This window comes from Motacilla alba, chromosome 8 (genome assembly GCF_015832195.1).
Source record: "Motacilla alba alba isolate MOTALB_02 chromosome 8, Motacilla_alba_V1.0_pri, whole genome shotgun sequence".
In the NCBI taxonomy this organism is placed as follows: Eukaryota; Metazoa; Chordata; class Aves; order Passeriformes; family Motacillidae; genus Motacilla; species Motacilla alba.
Window position 1 is genome coordinate 17,968,748 of NC_052023.1, and position 27,752 is coordinate 17,996,499.

Here is a 27,752-nt window from a genome sequence, read left to right on the forward strand (position 1 = left end):
AAAAACCTGAAGGACATTTTTAAAATTTCTTGCTAGCGATCAGTGTGAGCACACATTTTATCAGCTTTCTGATAAAGGTCTAAGCAGAAGGACATGATTAAATTTCTGCTGTCAAAATGTATTGCGGTCAAAAACTACACTCATCAAAGGAGAGAGAAGTAGAACTTGTAGTTTTTGAAAGAAAGTTGAATCTGCATGCAGACATTTGCTTTTGGATCTGGTTTTGAAGTTCTGGGTTATTGGTTGACTGGATGATCCTAAGGGTCTTTGCCAACCTAAATGATTCCATGACTTTGGGTCTTGGTGTTTTGATATAGTAAACTACCTAATCAATGAATGGTTGCTTTAGCTGACTGATGGGAAAAATATTCAGTAATTGCCTTAAAACACTAATTAATTTTCAGTAAGAGGTCACAAGAACAGAAAAACATGATGCAAATGATGCAATGTTAAAGATTTGAGGAGAAAAGAATAAAATAAATAGAAGCACAAGGGCAAATAAAATATCTGCACTGATTGCAGCTTTTGATCTGTATCCTAAGCTGGTATTTCTATACCATGGCTTCTAAGGACCTGTGTAGAGTCACAAAGGTGGAAAATGAATGCCTACTAACTGAAATATAGTACTTCAGTCTATAATGCTTACCCTTGGGACTACAGTGGATTTAGATCATAAAAACTTAGCTTGCCTTAACAGATTAATTATTTTACAGACATCTAAAAATATCAGCCCATTTTCAGCTGTTAGGGAATATCATCCTCTAATCAGTGATCAAAACTTGTTGTGATGTAAATGTATTTAATTGACCAAATAAAGGAGCACAATTCTTAAAACTTCTTTCTAGATGAGTGCTATTGAATGGTCCCATGAAAACTGAATGAAAAGGCACTTATAGAAGTGTGAGTCTAAGAAAATCAGTGAGGAAGCAACATAGGTAAGACCCCTTAAAAGGAAGTAAGACCCAGGAAAGAGAGGGAAGAATTACATGACATGCTTGCAGCAGCAAGTTTGAAGGAGTCACAAAGGGAGTCATGATTCCAAGGAGAATACAAATTCTCTTGTTGTACTTGATGTGGAGGCCAAATTATTATATTTTTTTCAAACATCATCATTAGAGAAAACTCAATGTTAGTTTCTATAATATTGTTTTCTAATTGCTACACAAATTACTGTAAGAAGGCAATAGGGCAGCAGCAGTATCGGGAGGTTCCTAACAGGATGACCTAGAAGCCAAGACACACTAGACCACAGAATGAGCTCCTCTAGAAGAAAAACAGAAGAGAATTGCAGTTCATCTCATAATTCTAATGCTGCAATACTAATTGGTGCTAATTAGGCATGTAACTTCACACTGGAAAAAAGCAAAGAGGTAACTATTTATTTAAGAGACAATACTACATGGATTAAAAAAGCTCCTGTCAACAACTCTGGACACCTGTACCAAGCTCATTTATTGCCTAATTAAATATTAACATGTCCTGATAGAATCTGTGTTATAATTTTAATTACTGTTTTCTCACAGGGAAGCCATATAATCAATGTATTTCTAGCTGTTCCTAGAGGCTGTTTTGTAAAACTCCATTAGTAAATTGCGAACCATCACTAAAATATTTTCCTCCAGATTTCTTTGAGTAAATCAAGACTATTATATTCTCCTAGGAGGAGGGGAGACTAGATGCCTTCCTTCAGGGGAAAAATATATGATTTCTTCAAGAATAAAATTTTTTTAACCACAATCCTATTTAAAGACTTGTTAAAATTCTTGCACAAAGAATCAACATTAGGGAGATACAGACCACCAAAGTTATATTTAAATTTATGTATAATCCAAAATATTTTTATTGCCAGATTGAGTAATTAGGATGAGAGTCACATTACTTCCTTCAAGCATGTATTTAAATTTTCTGCTGGGGATGAATTGCAAATATTGAGGTACGTCTTGAACCTACTTACATATTTTCTTTTTCCATTAGGATTAAGATTGCTAAATACTATAAGCATTGATTAACATTACTGTGTATTTAGGGGTCAGAAATGCAAGGAAATAACACCAATTCTATTTGGGATGCTATTTAAATAGCTAGGTACATAACTTTAAAAGTATCAATTCTCCAGGTAGCACTAAATAATTTCAAGTTGTAAAAAAAGAGGTACAGGAAAAGTGGAAGTATTTAAAGGACTATTTTCCTTTACATGCCAATGATAATCTAACCATCGATTACTACTTTGATAACTGAGCTCTTGAACATCACCTATGTTTTGAACATACTCGTTTTATCTTTTTCTATGTAAAAGTCCTCTGGAAGTCAAAGGGTCTTTTGTAAGATCAGGGATTTCACGGCTAAGCCACATTCTCAGAGCCTGATTATACACAGATCTGGATAATATAATCATGGGGATAAACAAACGATGAAAATATCAGCCCCTGTGAATTTTAACTCAGCATTTGAACATCTTGTAAGACATTCACACCAATTTTAATTTAGCACTACATTTTAGAGAGGATCTTTAAAATAGATTTTGATTTTTACTGGAGGTCTCATCTACCTTAAAATTCTTAAAAAGCTCTAGCATTTTCCTCTTTGTATTGGCTACCAGAGTAAGGATGCACATAAGAGTATTACATGCAAACTGTTAGATTTTATGTTCACAGACACAAAAGTAGCTGAACTGCTTTTCAGAACAGATTTACGCTAAATAAAGAAAAATAAAATAGTGACAACATTCTTTCAAAATTACTTTGCTACGAATCCACTTGCAAGGCATCTCAAACCTTGCACTGCAAATTAAACTATCATCCTGAATTAGTTACCATTTTTTTTTAATGACTAACAGGTTTTTTCTGACTCCCACCATCATGGAACACACTCTGCTGGCATATTTTGATTGATTAGGACACTGTACTTCTCTGGCAGGACAGCTCATACAGAACTTGGGATAGGATGCATACATGCCAGGGAGAGCATTTGGGAATGCAAACCCTGGGTGGACTAAGCTCAGGAAGGGTTTAGAAGCAGCATGCCTGGGTCTGTCATGGGGAGATCTGAGCTCCTCTGAGAGCACCGTGTGATCATCCATCAGTCATCATGAGAGGCACCACACATGGGCTCAATAATCTAGACAGAGATGGCTTTTTCCACTTGAGAGCTTTAAAGTGGAGGTTTCCGGCCTGATGGGCTGATTCTGCTTTTCCAGACTGAGCTCTTAATAAATAAACATTCAGTGTTTGCAGATGTTATACCCTCTCTGACAGGCAGAAATCCATGTAGAGAAGTGCTGAAGTGCACACAGAATTTTTATGCCAAAGGACAACCCCTGTTGCCCATCTGCTTGTGGCAGACACAGAGGCCCCATCTCAAGTCTGGTTTTCCTCTACATTCACCTGAAGTTTCCATAGCAGTGGCTTAGCCAATGCCTATTAACTTTTTTAAATGCCCATGAAAAATGACATATTCTATTGGCTTTTAAAAATCCACCCTGCGGGACATAAAACAAATTTAATAAAGCAAAAGATCAAAGCTCATTAAAATATTCTTGTAAGAACTGAAAGCAGCCATGATACATGGAAATTCCTAGCAGGACCATTCTCCTGTTCAGCACTGAGGGAAAACATTATTCTAAGCTAAGCATGCCCTCTTTCATTAAATGTATACCAGGTCCCAAACCCCAGCCCTCTCTGGAGTCATTGCTTAGGTCTGTCAGTTAAGTAAATATGCTCATCAGAGGATCTAGCAGCACACACAGATAAGGTAGATATGAAGTCCATTTCCCTTGAAATCAATAGGAAGGTGGCTGTTAGACACTATAATTGAGTTAGGGTTTCATTTGGGAATCTGTGGTAAATGTTCCCACTGTTACTGTCACAGGGGTGCAAGAAAGTGTACGACAGCTGTGGCTGGATCTCTGGCACCATTAATGGCACAGCCAGCTGAGACGTGCTGCAAAAGGCTTACCTTACATGCTGGAATACTAAGACTAAATCTGTCCTGGGCTAGAGAAAGCAGCTTGAATGGCAGGCTCTCTGCTTATTCCAACAGAATATTGATTTAAAATTGGGCAAGGATTCAAAAGCCTTCTGATGCTAAACACAAAAAAGTCAGGGACAAAGATATTTAAGGAGGAATAAGGGGTTTAGCCCCACAAGAAGTCCTTGGTTGGGGATAATTATAGCAGTGATAAATGAAATATAGGGATTGTCTTTGCCTCCTTTTTCCTACCATGGAACCATGTAGTTTAAAGCACAGGTCACCGCAAAACATCACTAAGAAACAGGATATACCCTTTACTTCCACATGCTGGATCACAGGAGCAATCTCACTCCAAGGGCAATGAAGTCAAGTTTGCACCAAGGGCCAAGGAGAGCTCCAACACCCAGCGTTACCCCACACACCCAGGAACTACTGAGACTCTCCTCAGCCCAAAGTTTATCCCCACATAAGGAGACCAATCTATACAGCACAGCCAATGCTCACTTAATGGGCAAAACAATTAAGTATTTAGGCAGATATAGACTGCGTGCTTCTGGTTTTGGAGGCATGAGGGGTCTGCATTTTTACATCTCTCCTATTTCAGACAACCTTCCTCTAGTGCAGCCAGTACAGAGCAGGGCAGACTTCTTTGCTGCACACCCGGAATAGGATGGATAAAATTATTTTGTGCACACTCCAGTACAGCAGGAACTCACACGATTTAAATTGGATTTTGTAAACTACAATGCAAAACATTGTAGGGCAGATCCCAAGAGGATTGACAAAATCTGGCAAATTCTTAAACTACACTCACACAAACTAGTTACTGTAGGACTGTATTGTAGTTCTGGCATCATTTTAAGATGGAAACCAATTGGGCGTTACATAAGCTCTTTATGACACACGTCTTTTCACAACTTATATTCATATATTTTAATTTTATTTAAGCATGTATGCCATATATATACATATTTGCCAAATAAATTGCATAATAACCTTATTTGCATAATCCATACTTCAGTGTTGCATAATCCATACTTTAGTGACTTTTTTTTTTAGTTTTGTTACTCTTTAACCCCTAGCCTCCTTAAGGGAAAAACCTGCTTAAAATCTGACTCACACCATTATTCTGTGATAGTTAGTGCCATTAGAGTATTAAGTCTTCTTAACCAGGCCCATTCCTGCAATTTAATTTTCACAGTTCCCATCAACTCCAATATTCATTCCAATATGGCTTCACTGCCAGATCTGAGCCTTATTGAAGTAATACCTTTTTACTTTTTTTTTTTTCTGTGACTAGAAGGGTTCTGAGAATGGCTAATTTCGTAAACATTATACATTTACAACCATCAACAACCCAGTCCTTTGTGAAAGAACGTGAGTTCTTTAAAAGTGTCTTCTCTTTCACTACAGCCATTCTGTTCTGCAGTAATGTAACAACCTGTTTGTGAAAATACATGCACCTACTTCTTATTTACACATACTGGATTTTATACCATGAATTCACCTTGTTTTAATTATGCATCATCGCTTAGTGATACAGGAAACAGACCTCTACCAATCTTGATTGTGAAAACTAGCATCTCAAAAATTTTCTTCTGTTTAAAGTGAAGATAAGTTATTAAAAATAAATGCGGTATTTTTTGTCAGATGATTGGACACAGTACACATAAGAAATCACCAAGAGCATTGTGTGCTGGTCTATGTGCTAACCTTGAGCTGCAGTTTATCTATTGCCTGCAATTCAGGAGACAATAAGGTATTTTACCCAATCAGCTGATCAGCTGAAGGAACTCAAAAGACTGAAATGGCTTTGAAATACACAGCCTTTCAGATATCAAATTACCGCTGGAACCCTCTACCCAGAAGTAACTCAAACAAAACCCATTTGAAATACTGCTTCAATATTCAAAAAAATCAATAATTTAAACCACAGGTTGAACATTTTTACTGCTTCCACAGCAGACTGTCATTTTTTGAAATGAAAATGCTAACGGCACCAAAGGGGAAAGCTCCGGCCAGCCGAGATATGTGTGTGCAGGCGTGGATTGGCTGGAAATGCTGGCTTACTTTTCCTCCCCCAGTTACGTTTACATAAGATCTCTTAAAATAAACAACTCTCATTTCCACCACTTGGAAAAAAATATTTTTCTTTGTTGCACTTAATGTTTCTGTCCCTGAGAGCTTGGCAGTATCAAGACACTTCACTGTAAACACACATTCTGAATGCAAATACTACATCCTCAATTATGCTATTAAGTCATATTATTTTGTATGTAACAAGCACTAACACTGTGGTTTTGAATATCAGCAAGCACACTGTGAACTCTTGACTAATAGATAGAAAAGCAGGAATATGGGTGATGCTGTACTCCAACATTTACAGTAGGAGCAGGAAGCAGTTCAGCGCACACTGCAAAAGGCAAGCAGGTCTGGATGTTCCACTGCCCATGATACCTACTCATTTAGGGAGAGAAATGGCTGGCTGGAAAAAGATTTCTTAAAAGACAGGGAATACACATAAGGAAGAGACCTAGTAGGAATGTAAATCCTTGAACAGGTTAGACATGGAGGATGTTGGACACAGAAACAAGTGTCTCCTCTGCATAAATTTAACCATCAGGTTTATTTTTAACAGAGTTTGAAATATGTCACTCTCTAGAAACTGTTATTTTTTTATCATTTAAATACTCATTAAATCCTTGCACCCTCCGGAACCATTTTTTAAAATTTTGTTAAAAGAGGAATGCAGGAAACACAAAACACACTACCCAAAAAGCAATTAAATAAACATCACAAGACAGAGCTAATGTATCTGCAGGTATATAACTCCCAACACACAGTATGAACAATTTTTGTTAGGGTAGCAAAGCATGACTTTTAGTATTGTAGAGAGGGGCATAAGAAAGAAGTCATGAGATTGATTGATGGTCATTGGTTTATCATTTTAGTACTTTACTCTCAGATATATTCTTACTCTCTGAGACATTTTCAGAGCCTTCTCTAACCATAGTGTTAAAATAGAAATGAAAATGTAAACTATGTTATGAGAGTAACGTTGCTCAAATAAAAGAACTATGTATTTATATCTAGACAGTATTATTGTGAAGTGAAAATTAAATTTGCATTTCTGTTTCTAGAAAAAGGAAATTATTATATACTATTATGAATGTTCTGGTTGATAGATTTGTTCAAGTTTAACCAAGACAAATGCAGATTTTTAGACGAGAATAAGAAGTGATGAAAATATAACCATTTAAGAAATGTGACACTCAGAAATATATACTCCAAAAATTTGGACATGGATTCTAATATTCTGTTCTTCTTAAAGGCACAAAAAATTTCTGGATATCAAACAAAAAATCCACCAATGTCAAGAGAGAAATTCATTTGAGTTTGAATATACCCAGAATATAGGAACATAAGATTTTGCTTATTTTGTGTTTGAGACCTCTTACTTCCCTGTGAAATCACCTATATCAGGTAATCCTGTCAGTCTTTAAAATATACCTCCTACACAAGAGCAGCAATCAACTGACCTTCTGAGAACACCGCTCTTGGCAGCAGTATAAACTTAAACAGAATAATAAAAATACAGTAGCAATGAGAAACCCAATATTCATCCTCTCCTCAATTCTTACAAAGTTAGGGAGGAAAAACAAGCTCAAGTTTGTGCTGGAGTTAGGGGATTTGGGCTGTTACAGACCACCTGGGCAGGAGCTCCAAGCACATGCAACAAGTGGGTTCTGCCAGCATCTCCTTCTGCTCCATCCCAGCGCACCCGAAACAGGCAGTACAGGCTGGGGGCAGTTTTGATTCCCTTGGCAGAATTCAAGCCATGAAGTTCATCCCCACTCACACTATTTGGATAGATTTAAGACCCAGTCCAATATAGCACGGGCTGGCAGTAGGTTAATCTTGAAATACAGTGCACGGATACTCATGGCAAAGCTTGTGTTCAGAAAATAAAAGGGGTGTAGGCTTCTGGCTCTTATCTGTTGTTGCAGCTACAGCCTGGAATGGAAATACATCCCTCAGCCAGAAGGACTGATAATTCTCTTGCTGTAGCCCCTGGATGTTTCCTCTAACGATCCCAACACCACTCCTATCTTGTCTGGATTGACTTTTGCCCAGCATGCTTTCAACCATGCCCCAGTCTCCCACAAACACTTGAACAATGCAATCAGCTGCTCCAGCTAAATCAGCTGAGAGTTATAAAGCTGAGTTTCGACATATTGAAAACACTTCAATCAATGTCACTTTACTAAACCTTCTCTATGGCTTGATATACAGATTAAATAAAAGGGTGCAAACAGGAACCCTCCTGAACTGCGCAGGGAGAGAACCATCCCAGGCAATAAAGCTGAACACAACAATGACACTGCACTGACATCACGCTCCTCTCACTCCATTGCTTAAGCTTGAGGCTTGACAATGGACCAGCAAGATGCTTTGGGACAGACTGCATCAGGGACATTTGGGAAATGTTTCCAATTTTTATAGATTCCACAGACATATAAGATAGACCAACAACTGCATATAAAAAGATTGGTAGGTTTAAAACAAATTATTTCTAAAATAAGCTGGCTACCGATGCTGTTTTACAGCAGCATTACTGCCATACAATTTTTACTACAGATTGGCATGTTGCAATAGGGCTTTACACACATACATTTACTGTACCATGTGAATTACTAAAAACATGCTTTTCTATGTTTGTGTGATTTATTAAAGCATAAATCATAATAGCATGTGCCAGAAATTCCTTTTGAAGGATATAATAAGGTAACAATTATCCTCTGAACTCCTTTCTTTGTCTTCTGAGAATAAAATGCATTAGAACATATCCATTTACTGCTCCATGACAGAAAATGAAAACAACTGTAATGGTTGCACTGTAAGCTTTCAGTTCCTATAGTCGGCTGGTGAAGTGAGCTTTGCTCCTGAATATGCTGTCAGAGGCAAAAACAATAGTTTCTCCAATAGTTTTAAAGAATAAACCTTAAAAACAGTAAGAAAAAATTAATTGAAGAGGTTTGTTTTTACATATGTGCAGATGGATGTGGAAAAAACCCTACATATAAATATTAAATGTAAATTTAAAGTGTATTTTATCTGAAAGAAAATTATGTACACAGGGCCTCCCCTGTATGGTTTTGACTTGAATCAATGTACTTCACCTTTTTAGTTTTCTGCAACAATTCACAGGATCTGATTCAGGGGAATTGTAGCATTTTCTTCTGTAGAAATATACACAGAGGAGCAACATTACAAGTATTGTTAAAATTCCCCTCAGAGAAGGTTTAAGGCCTTTTAGATTAGCCTGTGAGTGTTTGGAGTCCGGTGTTTGATGACTGGCACAGTGAGAACACTCTAAATTTACCATGATTTACCCAATTATTTTGGAAGGAAAAATCATAAACTAACATTCACTACATAGAAGGTGCTACATAAAGGCATTATTAACTGTGCAGGTAAGTAGAAGCAGCAAGATCACAGGATAAAATTTGCTTTATTAATTCAAAAAAAAAAGTATAATTTAATCTCTCAAATTTTGCTTGTTTTAAAATTCTATTTCTGTGGAAGAGGAAACATATGTGTGGCTCAAGTTTAAAAGAAAAAAAATGAAAACCAAGTTTCAGCAGCAATCCAGAATTCACTTAATTTTTCTTCTTCTTCCAGAAAGACACTGTGCCCAAACCACATACCCCAAATGCTTAAGAGTAAAATGATGTGGACCTCTGAAACAAATGTGATTTCCAGAAATCAAAGGAGATATTAAAGTTTCACTTTGCTCAAGTGAGATCAAAACATTCTTAACAAATAAATACCTATACACATGCACACTTTCTTTGGTTTAGCTCACGATATACAAAGAGCGATTTTGCACATAGATTTTGCAGATGTGTAACTCAAAATTAAATCACATTTGAAGACCCAGTCATGTCTTGTGCAATTCTGATTCTACAGGATATTCACCTTTGTAATTAACTTCAAGAAAGTCCACATACCGTGTCATTTTACTGAATGAAAAAATTAAGTCACAACTCATGCTTGGCTGAATTTGGTGTCTGTACTCCTGTACTGCCAGGTTCTCTCTGCCTAATATTCCATTGACCATTTCCATTGGCTTTGGGTCAGAATCTGGGATCTAGATTTTCATTAATGTTATCATAGTTATGCACAGCATGCACATATTTTACTCAGAGCACCCTTACAACCTGCTCATACTCTGTCACATTTAGGGACGAGCACAATGCCAATTAAAGTGCATTCAGAATGCCACACACGATGGTTATGATGGCTGGCAAGCATCCTTATTAACAACTATACTTTTTCAACAACAACATACATGCAGCAGTTCTCTGGAAACAGGATCATTTTGGGACTCCACTAAATAGATCACAATACCATAATTACTGCCATGGTCAAGTCACACAGTTTGGTGAAGTTCTGTACACGAGAATTTTGATACCCTCTGTTTATCTAAAGTTCAAACTGACTAAAATAAAAGAGCACATGTCACTGCTTTTCTAATGTTACATGCTTAAGTCTTATTTTATTTACAGCTTCCAGCAGCTCTCAGCTCGATTCCTGGTTGTGCTGGCTGCCACGTTGCTGGAGAAGGCTAACAAACCCCTGCGTGTTCACATGACAACCTTTGTGCAAACGCATCCTTATTCTGTCATCTACTGGCAGCGTGCTTCCCAGCCATGGGCTCTGCCAGTCCTTACCAGTTTGCCAATTACACAAGCTGCTTCCCAGACATCAGACAAAAATTCCATAAGACTGCTGTGCGAGCGTACCCTAATTAACCATCAGCTTAATTAGACAATTTACTGTGTAATTAGCAGGCAATTAGTCAACACCTCTCAGATCTTATTGACTGCTGTGACAGCCTTCCTTAGTCTACACATTCCCATACGCTTCCACGACCATGATCCCAGCCCTACCCTGTACAACAGCAACCCTTGCAAGGGAAGGGAAATCATATTACATAACAAGGGAAGAGGGAGAAAAATCAATATATAGCCTGTTCATTTATTGAACTGTCTTCTAGCCAAGACTTTCTTTTCTCTAGGAGGAGGAGGTCAGTTGCTAACAAAGAAATGTTCAGCTATAACATTAGCTTATATCTTTTTCATTTGTAATCTGGTTAAGGAAATTTTTTTCCTCTGATACTGCACTAAATTATCAAAGAAATCAGGTAAGCAGAAGTTTTAAAAAAATAAAACTTACTAACATATTGTAAGTTTAAATGTATGTTCTAGAACAGTGAAAAGGTGGTGATAGCTGCTTTTGAGACCTATAGCTTGCATTGTAATTAACTGCTTCATAGTCTAAAATGCACCAGGAAAGCCAAAATAAAGTATAACATTTCAATACACAATAATAATTTAATAGCATTAGTGTAATTCAGTAGAAATAATTTTTGAAGTAGTATCAAGTCCTCGACACAAATCTAAAGTTTTATGTCCTTATAATACAAGATGTGAGAAATTACAATTAAAGACTAATATAACATGGATATTAAGGGATTCCTAAAAATGTGTGTTCCTTTTTCCTTTTTCTGTAGACTGAAAATTGGATTTTGCAATTAGCATTGACAAGAGCTTTTTGGATAATTCTTTAAGTAGTGATTCCAAAGTTCACAGAATGGATACACTTGTGTCCTCCTGGAATTAACTCTAGAGGATTTATTCACAAAAATCCTACACTACCTGACTGAAGGATAGAATTCAACAATCATTATTGTACGTTACAAAAATAGATAATTCTGTATCTCAAATAATGATAAGAAATGTAATTTAGAATACTCTTACATACATATTTGGATTAGTAACAGGTATTTTAACATAAGAACCTGTCAGGTTTTTTTAAACATATGGGGCTTCATTCTGCTTTTGCAACAATGTCAATCAGGAGCACATGCAATTATATCACCATGAGATTCAAAAATCAGCTCTTAACTTATCACCTGTACATAGAGGCTACACTGGTATAACCAAAAATTCCTTGAAAAATGATTAAGCTAAACCCTGTAAACTCATGTGGACAGTTTTGCTGAAGCTCAAGATCAGTGTTCACACTTACACTACGTATATGTATATGCACTCTGACTACACTGTTTTAAACCAAACTCCAGAACAAAAAAACAGGAAAAAGAAACAACCCCTAACTACTGTGTAAAAAATCTCCAGATGAATAAAAACCAAATACTTTAGACATAACTGAGAATCCTGCAGCCTACCAAGAACCAGTTTTAGACATGTATCTGTTTTTACTTTTGCTGGCCAGCTTTGTGTGGAGCTCTGAGGAAGGTAAGCCACTGCCAGCTTATACTTAGTGGAATGTATGCCACAAGCTCAAGGCATAAAAGTTCCAGCCACGCTCACTCTGCTCCATGAGGGTGAATGGCAGAAAAAGTGATAACATGGGAAGAAAACTGCTGATCCTCTGTTTGTAAAAATCTGTCCTTCAGCACAGATGAGGTTTACTGACTCAATGTGCAACACCCCTGCATGACAGATCCCTCTGTCTTCCACTGATGAATTGTCACATTGTGCTCCACGCCTTGAGATAACAGACTTCTCCATGAGAGACTCCGTGCAGAAAAGACTCCCACTGCAGAAGAAGTGCAGCATTTCTGTGATATTTAATGCTACAGGAAGAGTGGGACTAAACATTTCCCCAGAGGTTTAATTTTTTATCACAAACTTGTAAGAAATTTTTCATTTCTAAAGTAGTAAACACAATCACAGAGAGAGAGAAACTTTTTACAGATTGTTGCTAAACTCTTGCTTTAAAAATGCAGTTTGTTATCTTCAGCATTTGAAATACTAATTGGTCAAAATAACCAGAACTACTGATGGCAAAACCAGATTTTTGAATGGTCCGAAGTGCCTCACTTGCAAATTCACTGGTGTCAAGATGTACACCTGCACCAGCTAAAGGTGGGCATCTACTGGTGCAGACTTCAGCTGTGGTAGGAAAGGCCTTGGCTTATCAATAATGACTTTGTTCTCAGTCCTGGGATCTCTGGCCTCTGACTGTATTCAAGCTGTACTACATCTCTTCAGATAGATTCTTCCAGAGTGAAGATATGCCAAACCCCTACATCACCGGGAGTATGGACTGAGGAAAAAGAATGGTTAAATGCAGTCCTTTCCAGTTCGTCAGACAGCAGTTCCGAAGCTTTTGAAGTTATTTGCGTACAAAGAACTCTCCAACCTTCTTTAAATGGGGTAGTGTCGGAACTCAGAATGTCCCACAGACATTCTCGGACGTTCCAGACCCAGGTCAAAAGCATCTGAGACCCTGGCATGCAGCCAGAAACCCCTGTGACTTTGAATCTGACCCATGGAACAGTTTACCAACTTTGCAGGAAGAACAAGAAGTCACAAAAGTTTAGATATTGTAGTAGAAATAGTCACGAAGTAAAGGGTAGGATTTCTGAGTGCTGTACAGGGGGGTTTTAAGCCTTGTACGCAGGGGTCCAGGTCTTGTACATGGGGGTCAGGAGTTCTAAGATGGAGGGACTTCGGTGTGCCCTGTCCTCTTTCTTTCTCCTTCCTAACCTCCATGTCTTTGGTGATGTTGGCACTCACAGATTGGTTTAGAGTAGAAAGTCACCATTCAATATAGATAGTAGGTATTGGGGAAAAGGTATAAACATGTAGTACGTAATATATGATATAAAAGATGGCACCAGCCCCCTGAGAGGGCAGAGTGTGCCTTTGTCTGAGCTGCTGAATGGGCCACAGCAGTTCAGGGAGAAGAATCTTGTAGATAACCAACAATAAACAACCTTGAGAACAGACAACAGAAGACTACTGAGTCTTTCTTCGAAGGCACGGGTTGGAGGAGGGACTTTTCCATCTTTCGGGGTCATCCCAATCCGGGGGTGAAACCCCACAGGGTAGGATAAAACTAAATAGAGAGATGAGATCTGATCCTTAAGTTGAACACATCACAGAGTAGTTTTTCTAATGGAAAAAGGAGGAAAGCCTGTTTTCCTGCTACTTAGATTCACATAACTATTTGTTCCTTTTTTATAGCTAAATAACACATTTTCTGTAAAAATAAAATGGCATAACTGCAGCATTTTAAAAGATAATAATTACATTCCATAGCACTTCTCTAGCATAGCCTTTTACATCTCCTGTTAAACATTGCTGATTTTGTGCACTGATCTAAAATACAAAAATTATGAAACAATAAAGATGGTATTTCTCATTAAAATTCTTTCAGAAATATTGAACAAAATGAAGGATGTAACTCCTAAGAACAAGAAAGCCAATAATAATAATTTTAAAACTTATAAAACAAGAAAATAACTTAAGAGTGTTGTGTGCTAAGGAATCCCATAAAATGATCATTTTTCTGTTCAAAAATGTAGTTAATAAAAGTTGTCTAATGCTGTTTAGTAGAAAGGCAAACAGTCCCTTTTATATTTGACATTAACAATCTGATCATTTGTCTCCCCAAAGAAAGCCCATACAGCTTTCATACAGACCACACAATAAAGAATAGTAATATTTCTGTTTACTGAGATATCAACTGGCATTTCGTTGCAAGTCAATGGTCTATCTTTGCTACAGCATACTAGACCTCAATCTGGCATCTACAAATGTCAAGAGTATAAAAAAAAATTATAGGATGGAAATCAAAAGCATGTTCTAAATTCCTAAAAACCAAACAAAGTTCACCTAGACATATTTGCTGCAGAAATCAGTACAATATTCAGCTGTCAATCTTGAAAAACAATGAGGGAGCGATGCTGTCAGTAGGACAGGATAATAACATTTCAAGCAGATGTTCAGGCGGGGCTCTAATTCTCACTGAACTCCCTTGGTAAGCATTTAATTTCTTTATCATATGCAAGCTAGGCAAATTGTACTTCATCAAAACTGTATTGTGAAATATTAATATTTCATATTATAGCAAAACTCCATAGAATAACCTTTGTCATATTAAGAACATCAGAATTTCAAATGTCATGGTTCTGCATTTTAATGCATCTTAAATAGCTTTTTGGCTTGGCACCATAAATTATAACTAGTTTAATCTAAATTACTATGCTGTAATATCATACAAAAATATACATTTTGTAATACAGATTCACTTCTGTGAAATACTAATGTTATGGAAAACAATGCATCATTGTACTATGATTTTTTACCACCTTCAATTATGAAGCGAGGTGCACACAGTGCAAATGTACAGAGAGAGACCTAGCTGGAGCCTGAATATGTATATTGTAATAACAGCACATAGAAATGCAATATATACTGGGCAAATTAATTAATTCTCTGCCAGCAATCATTTTTATTTAGAAATGGTTCTGAAAATGCATTGTAAAATCTACATCTGTAAACTGCATAAACATATATTATGGCAAGAAAGTTTCCTCCGCTATGGTTTAGTTCAGATTTAATCTAGTTTTAATTGCAGCTTTGTTTTTAAAATCATCCATGCAACTTGCTCCATATGTAATGAAGAAAATTAAAGATTAAAAATGAAGTTAGTCTGCATGTTGATTTGTGCTGGTTCTCATAATAAAGGCAACTGTTTCTGCATTATTGAAAGCGACAGCATCACAAATCAATGCATGTCACAACAAAATAAAGACAGATGTATCTGATTAATCAGAATTAAATTTTAGAAGTGAAGGAAGCATCTAAAAATCAAAGCAAACATTTCTGCTACCCCAGTTGTTTTTTCATCTTTCTAAACAGCCCATACAATGCAGTGAGAGAACAACAAAGCCTGAATGCAGCTGATAAAACCCTAATTTCTGCTATAAACTCCTCACTGCGGTAGTGAATATGGCATAGGAATGTACACACCTCATATAACCTTTGACTAATTTTGATACTATGTTTATAAAAACTTTCTGATTACAGGTTTTAATACAAATTTTGTGTTCTAAACAATAGTCACTAATAAATTCTTAGTAAATAAACCAGCTCACTATAACACTTCTCCTAAAACCCTCCCACTCACAGTTATGTGTCTAATTAATGCAGTATGTGTCATTCTGTGTGCAGCTTTCTGTTCATCTAAGCTCTAAAAGAGGTAATAATTGGTATCCATTTATTGTGGGCTATATGATACGCAGTTCCCCCATTTCCCTTCAAAACCTTGCAAACAGAATTCACAAATAATGCTGCTGCATACAGTTATCTGAACAAGGCAGAAATACTATTTGAACCAACAGAGCAATGAGCTATTGGTCCTGCAGTCAAAAAGGGAAAACATGAATGTAGAAAAACGTGTGTGAAGAGACACTTCTATTCTGCTACCATTTGTTTTTCCTAGTGATTGTCCATTTCAAAAGCAGTTGTTCCCTTTTCTGGAAGAAATCAAATCTAGTTGATACTAAAGGAGCTGTGAAAAGATGTTTAATTTAATAAATAAAATTCCACAAGTCACTATCTTCCTCTCAGATACCATCAGGCACATACAGGTACAATCCCCTATAATTAATATTTGATCCACACTATAATATCCAGCACCTTCTAAAGTATGTAGAGCGCAGTATATTTTGAAGTATAAATACTCTGGAGGAATTTCAGCTATTTCCTACGTTAGCTTTTTTGTAGGTTTCAACAACGGTACATTAGTATGCAAGAACAAACTTTGCTGAATCACTCCCAGTTGAAATGCTTACCCTACAAACAGAAAATGCTACAAAGGTTGTCATGAAGACAATTACGAGCAAGGTACGTGGGTGTTTAAAAAGGGAGCGAGCGCAGCACCAAACAGTGCGCTGTGTGCTAACTCCCTCTGGGCAGCATGTGAAGCTTTCAAGGTGAGGCCAAGACACACAAGGATTAAAAAGACTAGGGGAGTAAATTATGGTCTAGAGGCTGATCTCCAGCACTGCTACCCAACAGTTTCTCTGTACAAGGCAGTACATGGGCTGCAGGGATCCCTGGCCTCGTGTTTTAGAGGAGATTTCTGCGCTAGATGATGGAAGAGAGAAAAGGAGATGTAGCTCTTATGAAATAAATCCTGCGTCTTATGAGAATCACAGCTCTTCAGCCTGAGTCCCTTTTATCTCTATCCTTGTATCCCCTTCTTCCAAGATTTATCATGCTTTTCTCTCTGACCTTATTCCATCACACCACAGTTAATGCATGGAAATTTGTGATTGGGCTGTAAATGCTTTTCACTACCTACATGTCACTCATATTTAGCCTGCATCAGTCCCTTTCCCTGAAGTGCCAAAGGATGCCCATGGTAAACAGGGAATTCACTGGTTTCCCCTATCAGTGTCTGAACACAGTGGCAAATTCAGTCATTGGTTCTGGAAAAGGGAGAATTTCCACTGCTGCTAAGTTCCCCATGGCCACAGAGGCAGGTTATGCTTGGCAAATCACAAGGAAGCCCATCAGTTAAGCCTTACCAGGACAGGTAAAATGAGTAGACAAGGGAAGAACACAGAATCCTACTTGCACCACATACAATCAATGCTGAAGTGGAAAAGCTTCAGCTGCCAAAAACTATGTCTAGCAAGCTCTCTCCCTTCCCAGAAGCTCTTCCACTCTTGGGAACTGTACTGTCTGGGGAGCTGCTCCCCCTCCTCCCACCAACTCCGCAGGCTTAGATCAGGAAAGCTTTACTCTTGATCCTGCTGTGTGGTTTGCTTTGACTAGCTGACAGTGCAGGACAGCTCAGTCTGAAATCCCCACCGTTGGAGCCACAGACCAAGAGAGCATTCTGCTCCCTGCTGAAAACTGTACAAGATTTATGTCTACATAATCAGAAGGTAAATTAGCAAAAAAAAAAAAAAAAATCAGCACATTATGGCAACCTATAATATTTCAAACTCTCTACCAACAACTTGTTCTAGCATTAAATCAACAAGAGCAGTCTTTCCATAATACTCAGTTCATATAAGAACTGTGGTACCCTACTGAGCTTTTCTTCCCATTTGAAATAGTTATTTTTTAAGTATTAAGTACCATGTTACTCTGATAAATAAAAGTAATTTTGCTTCTGCAGCACCTCTCAGCCAAGCATCTCAGATCATGCCACAAATACACCTGTAAGAAGTGCAGTACTAGGAAGAACACAACAACAGAAAAACTAGGCAGCACTTGAGTGGGACACAGTTGTACTCGACACAACACGATTCAGTATCAGAATATTAGAAGGAAGCTTAAGCAGAAATAACAATCACTGAACTAGAATTCACTAGATAACAGTTTTCTGAACTTACCAACTTAAATAATACCTGCAATATCTTATTGCAACAAATACTTTAAAAAAAATTTGAAAGATCTTCATCTCAGTCACACCTCCAGAGCATGGCATCCAGTGGAACACTTTGCAGTCACCATTTCAAAAATGACTCAGAGTCTGCTGCTTAGTATAGCACCAACATCACTTCCTACAACATGCATGTCTTTCCTCCTGAACTCCCACCCAAGCTGGAACTCAGCCTGTGTCTGTTTAGCTCTCGAGATGCACAGTAATCAACGTGCAGTCTGCCAGGACTGCCAGCATACCAGCAATAAAACTGATAAAAAAGTAAATCTCAGTACTTGCTATGGGTTGGCTGTAGCCTAGGCACTGAATAATTACAGCTGATGGTATCTTATACATGTAAGTCAGTTGTAAACATACTTGAATGACATTTATGTCCTAAAAAGTGTTTTCATAAGAAGCCCTGGGAAGTAGATTGGAATCTCCACTGCAATCCAGATGAACACTTACTTCCTCAGGGCTACCTCAGGTGTAAGAGACAGCAGAATCCAGCCTGACATATTTTACAGTATTCTGCAGCAATGCAGCATTTTATTCTTGACCTTCCCCATACTATAGGGGCACCCACTATAGTTAATTCACCTATGGCACTTACCCATGGAAAGGTGGAAGAGGAACAAATCCAGCTCCTCTGTTCTGCTCCATCCATCAGTACCCTCGTATATTCCCCCCCACCCCCCCGAACCACGAATAAAACACCCTTGTATCCAAATTAAATTCAAAAGCTTTCTTCAGCCCACACTACTCTATGTTACTGGTTGACAATATATGCCTATTACTCACACTGTTACTCAGGCCTATGTTCAAGGATTCACCTTTTCTTCCTCTTTCCACAAATCAAACCATATTTACATCTCAGCTCAAAACCTGTTTCTTTTCTCTGTGATCTGTTTATCAAAGCTGTTATTTTCTTTTACTCTCTAAACTTCTTGCTCAGTCTCACTTTACCATTTTGAATGTAGCAAGAAGAAGTTGCAATTCTCCTGAATTCAAACAAGCAATTACACACTTAAAACTACACAAAATGCTTTTCATAAGGTGCCACACTGAGCCATAGCTTCAAGACTTAATTCTAACTCATTCTTCCTCCACTACACGTTACTGAAGGTTGATGTTACTGTGGTGTTCTCTCCATAGGCTTAGTTTTATGCTGCCTCCATCCTTCTCTTCCACTTCCCACCCAGCCTCCCCCTTGCAGCCACATGATCACATTGCAACTGCACCTCCAGTTCAGCCTCTGGCACAGAATCTGCCTTTCATGAGTTATGTGACAAAGCTGTTACTCATTCCCTTTACATTCTGATCCTACACAGAAAACATTTTCAGTGCAGTATTTTAAGAAAACGGGGTTTTTTTCACTTAATTGTTGACTAATATTAGAAGTTGGGGCAATACAAGGGAAGAATGTAACAACAAACAGAACCAGGAGTTGTGTCACTGCACTGTGGAAAGCTCACAGGCTAGCTGAACTACACAATGCATCATAACCACTCCCTGCTATTTTATGCTAGTTGGATATAACAGAACCAATCCCCACAGATTCAGATTTTTCAATTATACAAAGATATGGTTACATGCAAAATACACATAAAATATTAAAAAATATTAAAATATTTCCTCACCTTATCCAGGGAGAATGTTTTAGTGACAGCAAAGCCCCATCCAGCTTCAAATGCTCTTCGAATCATTGAAGAACTAGTAGCAGGGGTTGCACTGGCAAGGCCAAAAGGATTTGGAAACTTCAGTCCAGCCATTTCTACACTGATATCCACCAAATCTATAGGAGTGTAGAAGAGAGGTAGCTCTGGAACAGTAGAAACTGCAACACCATATAAGGACTGTAAAAAAAATATAAACAATAACACTAAACCACTGAAATTTTTTTTCTGATCTATTTTTATATAATTTATTAATGATCCTGATAAGTGAAGAATTAATATATAATAACCCAAAGTTCAAGTACTATATTTTGTGTTCAGACTTGCATATTAGCAAAACATGCAAACATTCACCTATGTAACATCTTCAGCACAGTCTTCATGCTGAAATACTGAAATACTATGCTATGCTGGAAATAACATCAACAGTTACAAAAATAATGAAGAAAAAGTTACTTTACATCCTGTACTGATAAGCCTGATTAAGTCCAAAGGTTTGTTCAGCCTTTCTAAAGAGCCATCTCTATTCCCTACTGCAGTCAGTAACAGTGAGATTGAAAAAACCCAGTGTATGCAGACAGACCCTTCCCAGTTCTCTTCTCAGGTGCCAATCTATTAGAAGTATAAGAAATTGTGAAAATTGAGGGAAAGTATCATGGGGAGGATCACTCAGCCCTAACTCTATGTATTCTGAACCTTTGAATCTTTTTCTCCCACTTAGAAAGATTTTTATACAGCCTACACAATGGCATACCTATGCAAAACTAGTGTTGGGTTTATATTTAATTGTAGTAGAATGAATATACTTCAAGACTGAAAAAAGTTAGTGTCTGATTGACACCAAAAACATCATACACATTACAGCTGCGCCACCACAGTCACTTTTGTTTTGATTTGAAAGAGTCTTTACTCTGAAGAGTCAGTGAAAAGCATTCAATGTATATGTTGAATCTAATAATATAAAAATTGCAGAGAGAAAAGCTTTTTCCATGTACAGACACTGAACAGCATCCTGATCAGGCTGTAGTGGGTAGAATTTAAATCTTTGTTCACTCAAATGGTTGACTCAATAAAATCACAAAGAAACAAAGCAGGAACTTTTAAAACAGAGAAGCCCTACACTGTCTGTGTTCCTCATAAGTCACAGCTAAGAGCACAGCAGTTTCTTCTACCTTTAAAAAGACTTTTTTCAACAGGACAAAAAGTACTTGAAGTTTGGAGAAGACTTTCAGTAGCAGACTAAAAACCTCAGCCACTCAGAAATTGCTGCCTTTCGGGTTTTTTGATTTTTTTTTTTTAAGGGAACTTATTTAATCATTTTTTACCTGTGAAAACTAAAAAGGCACAGATGGGATGAGGAGTTTTTTGTCCTTTTTAGTGCCTTTTGTTTCCTAGGCTGGTTTAAAACCTGAGACCTCATACCTGTTTTGTTTTGGGATTGTGTGGATTCCCCTCACAATATTCTGACCCCAGATCTTTGAATCTTCAAAGAGGACACATTTTGGGGCCAAATTTTCTGACGGCTTAAAAGCACTGAAAGTAGTGGAATTGTCCTAGCCTGAATGATGCGAACCTGAATGGGTCCCTAATGGTGGACATCTTGAGAAAAGCTAATTTCTAAAGATCCCTAACACCTGGGACCAAACTCGCCTCAGTATCATGACCTCTCTCAGCTGGAGACCAGAGCAGTTACACTTCATAAAAAGCCAAACATGCCCCATTTCTTCCTTGCTGAGTGCTCACTGCTTCCTCCATGTCATACCCCACAGGGCTATTTTTCTACACCAGGAGAATTCTGAGTTCTTCCAAAACCAAACAGCCTGGCATTCTACATCTCAAAAGCTTTTGTTAACTGGCAAATTTGAAAAAATTTAAAAATTTTTAAAATAAAAAAAAGAGGGGGAAAATGAATGTCTTTTTATCCTTTTATTACTTTGAGTTTGATTTCATCCTTTGAACCTTTTTTTTTTTTGTTTTTCTTAACTAATATTTCAACTGCAAAATGTTGTTTGCAATGCCAAACCAGAAAATTCTGGATCACACAATTCAAATTAAAGCATTTTTTAAATGCAAGCACTTTTGTCTCCTACATACCTGAAAGTGGGGAAATCTGCTGAAATCAACACTGATATACTGAACTCTTACCAAAAAATCTTTGATTTTCATTCTTACAGAATGACATCAAAGAAAGATTTAAGGAAAATTGTTTGGTCAACGCCACTCTTTGTGCACATGTGAGCAATAAATCCAATTTTCTACTTTGAATTAATTTGCTATTTAGAATCGTTCAAATGTTCTCTGTGAATACACTTCAGCCTGAGGATTGATCACAAACAATTCACAGCTCGTACAACTGTAAATATAATTTGCTATAGACAAATAGGAAGAGAGTGCTGAATATGAAGCTGAAGTTCCATTGTACTGTTTCTTTGCCTAAGCAGGACAATTAAATCTCTGAAAAATTGTTCTCTCACCTAAAATGAACACTGCTTGAAAGTGATTCTTAGCAAACTTTCTGTGGTAAAACAGAAAATACATCCTATACAAGAAAAAAGAAAAAAGCACCGAAGCAGTGAAAGACTTTTGAAGCACATGGTTGAAAATTACCCATGTAGTAAACGTAGGAATAGGCCTTGCCTCCTGCATGCCATCATTCAAACCAGTCTAAAGCCACCTCCCAAACTATGTATAGGGGCTCATTTCTCCTGCCTTACTTCCCTTCCAAAAAGCAGAACAACAAAGAATTCCACCCACACGCACTCAGGCCCCACAATATTTGCCTAATGGTTTGCTAATGATGAAGTGACCCAAGCAGAGGTGGCAGGGGGAGAAATACAAAAGGTTTCAATGGAATAAACCAAGTATCTAAAAACACAGAGGGGCAGGATGCAGCTGAAGGTTCAGCAGTCAGTGGTAATACATCTTTGGAGATTTATCTCCCTCCTTCCTATCACTTTGTTTTTTGCTGTTTCTTTCCTTTCAGCCCAATGCTTATAAAATAAATATATTTTATCAGCCTTGATGCATTACTTTCCATAAAGAAAAATTTTTGGCAAACAAAAATGGTATATAGCTTCTTGAAAGTGAAATCATCTTTATGATGGAATGAAGGATTTCCCTGACATTGCACAAACAAATAGGAAAAGAAAGCCTGCAGGCAAGAGTTTATTTATAATAACTCTTCTCTTGATTTTCAGAAGCAGAGGACAAAAGTGTAGTCCATTCTTCCTCTTAATTTGATGCCAACCAGCTGAGCTACCAATATTGCAGGTACTTCTTCCAATCATGACAATTTCTTGGAGACCAGAACAGGGTGGTGAAAAATCCCCAGCACACTGCAAGCAGTGGGTCTACTTCACCCTGAACAGGGTATACGACTGGCCTGAAGGCCAAAGCACACGAGCTGCAGTACAGGTCTGAGACACAGGAACTCAGCTTTAGACCTGATGCAATTTTTGACATTAATTTTCTTTAGATGGAGAAAATTCCTAACCAGAATGATATGGTCTAACTACATTTTCTGGCCTTTAACAAAGATAGACTGTGAAAGCAAGTAGTTGTATTACTGTTATTTTTCACAGAGAACCTTCTCCACAAGTCCTAGTGCCTGGAAGAGTTTTCCTGAATACTTCCATCTTACTCTGGCTTTCTCCCTTTTGAAGTCTGATCTTAAAACGTGTCTTTTCTCCCTTGCTTCTGCTATCCTCTCTCCATTAATTAACTTGGTGATAAATATGTTTATATTATTTCATACAATCTCTGAATGGTTGTGGTTGGAAGGACACGTGGGGACTATCTTGTCCAGCATCCTTGCTACAGCAGGTTTGCTCAGGGCTCTGTTCATTTGAGAGGGATTTTCTCTGCTCCTTTCTGGCTTTCTCTTTCTGTAACAGACATATTGCCTGTTCAGGAGCAAGCAACTAAATTACTAGGCTTCCTGAACCTGCCTTTAATTCACCTTTTTGCAAATGGTGCTTTTTTTGTTGCTTGCTAGTGTTTCATACGTTGTTCTAGTTAAACAAAGGAACATTCATTTTTTCCTGCAGTTATCCTGAAAAGAAACAGACAACATAACTAATGGCTTCAAATTCAAGCTTCCTGGGAACCTCTCAATTGACTGATATTGATTATGAAATAATGTATATTCATGCTCAATAATGTATAAGGCATGCTCAAGAAATATATGAGAATGGTCGATCTTGATAAAGAATCAACACCATACTCTTCAGAGACAAAGCCCATATATTTTCTGACAGCATAGGTAAAGAAAAAATAGAAAATATACAATAGTGGTTCAAAATAACACTGTGATGAGCTCAAAATTCATCTTGAATAATGTCTTAGTGAAGTGCAATTTATATCAGTTGGGATCTAGGCCTCTATTCTCTAAATGTATCATGTACATTTCAGTCTAGGAAAAATATAAAAGAAACTTCCACAGTGGAAGGCTACAGTAAAGAAGAAAATAGATTTAAATAAATGAAAACTTACTGTGATTTAGAAAAAAAGGTCACTTTTAAAGAGGGATTTTAGTGAGAAGAAGATGGTAGCTTGACTGTCATATATGGGAAAATAGCCCACAGGTAAGTGCATGAATAGAGCAGGAGTGAAGCATTAGGACTGGCACAGTCATCCAAGACAAAAATACTGGAACTGTCTTTGCTCTCAAGATAGGCATAGAAAATTAAAAGTCAGTCCTGCAATAATTGTGAGTTACCCTGAATATAACTATTATACTATTAAATCCATTCACTGATCAAAAAGAAATGAATGGTAACTGAGGCCGAGAAGAGAACAGAAGCCATTTATTGCTTCTGAACAGGATCATCACCATTGGACAAAAGTGAAGGCTTACAATCCCCAAACTAAATAAATCACTAAGATTATTTAATTGAAATTTTTATGTCATTCATGGAATAACAAAAGAAGGTTGAATTGTGAGAAAATGTGAGTAGTAGAAAGTCGCATGAATTGGGCTGATTCTGTTTGGATCTCTAAAGACTTGCAAGGAATGGTTCTAGGAAGACTGACTGTATTTCCTAACAGGTTCTACTACAGCTATCCCTAGTTAGGCTTTGACCGGTCATGTTTATAGAAACTAACCTGACACAGCTGCAGGCAACAATTTTTGAGATGAACCTATGCCTCATATAGTGGGAGGAATATGTTAAGAGGCAGGAGATATTTAGGCAACTAATGATGGAAAGTTTCCAGCATAAGAGCAGCCAAGAAGCTTCTGTAAATAACTCTCAGTATTGAACATAAGGCATTTCTGCTGAAGAGTCCTGGAGTCTGGATCTCACGCCTGACTTGACCACGTGCCAGGGCTTGCAGTGACTGGAGTTTCAGGGCACATATCAGCCCCATCTGCTCCCTTAGCCTTTTGCCTGGAGTAGGTTGGGATACAAGCAGCGTGCTGTTCAAACACTGCATTCTGCAAGTAGTCAGGATGGTAGGTTTGAGTTACACTCTTTGACATTGGCTTGGACTAGTTGAGAAATCCTATGTAAAAGTTTTATTTTAATGAAGACTGACTGTATCATTTATAGATCCTGGTGCTGAGATAGTCAGTGATTTTGGAAATGGCTACCTACTCCTTAATTGAAACATAGACAGTATCTATGTATTTATTTAAAATTTGATGTGTACTTGATTCAGACACTCAGTTCACAGGATGGTTGATGGTTGCCTGCTTTAGAATCTCACAGCAGAGAGAAAGTAAGGTGGTGTGCAAGGGTATTTTTTCATTTGCTTTTGGAAGTTTCCAGAATCCAGCTCAGCTGTGAACTGAGTTCATGCACACACACATGAGCACAAAGGCAGGCACACGTGCACACACCTGTCCCTATAAACAGTAGGATAATACAATCCTTCTCTTATCCCTCTCTAAACAACTTTTTTAAAAACAAACTCCTCCAGGCACTAAATTTTCTACTGGCTCCAAAGTCTGGTGAAGTAAATTGCCAAATTACAGCATTTTGCACCACAGCAACCAGATTTTACAAGGGCTGTACATCCAAATAAATGCCCTTGGGCAACCCATTCATCTAACAGCTGGAAAGGTGACACTTGACATTTGGAGACTTTCCTGTGAAGATTGCTGTAAGGCTTTCCCATTAGCTTCCTGGTGAGACTGTAAGGTTGAATAAGCTGCCTTGAAACCTGCAAAGGGTAACAGAAATGCTCTAATATCACAAGTCTGCTTGATTTAAAATTCTAATTCTCAAGCCATGACTATTCAGTTTTTTTTTCCAAAGTATTAAATACACTCCAGAGGGGAAAAAAAAAAAAAAAAAAAAAGCTTTGTGGAGGAAGCAACATGATAAAGGAGGGTTGTCTGTATTTCTAAGAGGTTGAATAAGGAGACAAAAAGGAGGAGATACCTTCTCCCCCCTACCACAGTTACCCAAAATCACTGTGCATTGAGAAATTACGCAAGCAGGTCAGGGATTAAAGATGTTTCACACTCAGCATTTTCATAGGGTCTAAGAAGGCAGGACACAAACAGTGCTTTAGAACAAGTGCGAAAAAATATGCACAGATACTAACAACAAGCTTTCAGTTGAAGTATTTTTAGGAAGTGAAATCAGACCCCAACAGCACGAAATTGCACAAACATGCAATCAGAGAGGCTTTGAGCAGATGGATGGGGGAGAAAGACATTGAGCTGTTACAGTCCCAACTTCAGTTGTTCAAATCTCTTTATGTGGGAGAATGAATCACGTATCATGTTTCTTAAAAGTTCCCTGCACTACAAACACACTTTTTGTCAGTTGGTTCTCCAGGCTGAGGCGGTGTCTCTGTCTCGGGAGGTTTCTATTCAGCTCCTCTAGACTTTGTGCTCATCTACTAGAAAAATTAGGGCAGAGTCAGCAACATGCAAGGAGAACCAAAGGTAACCAAACATGTGGATACCAGGTTTTTCGAGTCTGTATATATTACGTTTCTCAGGTAGATTCTCCTTTGAATTATTTGCTGCTGCTGCTGTTTAATGTTTAGTTTTTGTCAAGCTCTTGTATCCAGTTTATCAGTCTCATCGGAGCAAACTCGGGTTCCAGTGTAGATAACCTGAGCACTCTGTAAACTGTTAGTAAACTAAAAATCTCTTCCCCAGGTAAGAACATTGGCAGTAGTTAATTTTTACTTTATGCACTACTGGAAGATTTTACTTTTTAATACTTCTGGAGCTCACTCCTTTTCCCCAATTACCCAATTAGGGCTTCTGCTTGCAGTGTCTGTTGTGCAGGGAGGCTTACTACCCTTGAGTGGAATTCAGAGCTGGGGCCAAGAAAACATTGCTTGAATTTTAGTGTTAAGATAATGTAAGAAAGCCGAGTTCATCTACCCAAACTCTAATATGTGATCCAAGATGAATGAATCTGCAATGTTCTAATCACCAGATAATCTAGGTATTACTTCTCAAAATTTGTATAATTAATCAAAACCGCAATGAAAATATTTTTCAAAGCATCTAAAAGCAGATAAAACAGGGAAAGAGAAAAATACTTTTGAAGAAGTCACCTGGATGTATCTGTGCATGTACCAGGAAGCTTGTTTGCCATCGTTCACAGATTCCACTGTAGTGTTGGCCAGACCACCAATGTCACCCCCTGCAAACACCCAGGGCTCACTTGTTTGCATCGTTTCTGGGTCTACTTCAGGGAGACCCCATCTGTTAAACTTGATAGGTGCCATGGCCTCTCTGACTGTAATTAAATAAATGACAAATATGTTAATAAAAGAAAGAAAAAACTATTGCTAAAATCTGTCAAATATATGCTGAAAACAATAAGAAAATTCAATGCTGAGAAAGATACCTCTCATTAAAGTCAAAGCCATCCTGACTTAATA

At 37.7% G+C, this 27,752-nt stretch overlaps 1 protein-coding gene across 1 annotated transcript in view; it reads right to left on the bottom strand.

Annotated features, from left to right (window-relative positions):
• DPYD (dihydropyrimidine dehydrogenase) overlaps window positions 1–27,752 on the bottom strand; it is a 337,889-nt gene that overhangs the window by 141,273 nt on the left and 168,864 nt on the right. Inside the window, exons 12-13 of the mRNA XM_038144404.1 lie at window positions 27,423–27,607; window positions 19,866–20,081 (exon numbers count right to left, since the gene is read on the bottom strand). Of these exons, the coding sequence (XP_038000332.1) occupies window positions 19,866–20,081; window positions 27,423–27,607 (401 nt within the window). The remainder of the gene's footprint in view (window positions 1–19,865; window positions 20,082–27,422; window positions 27,608–27,752) is intronic.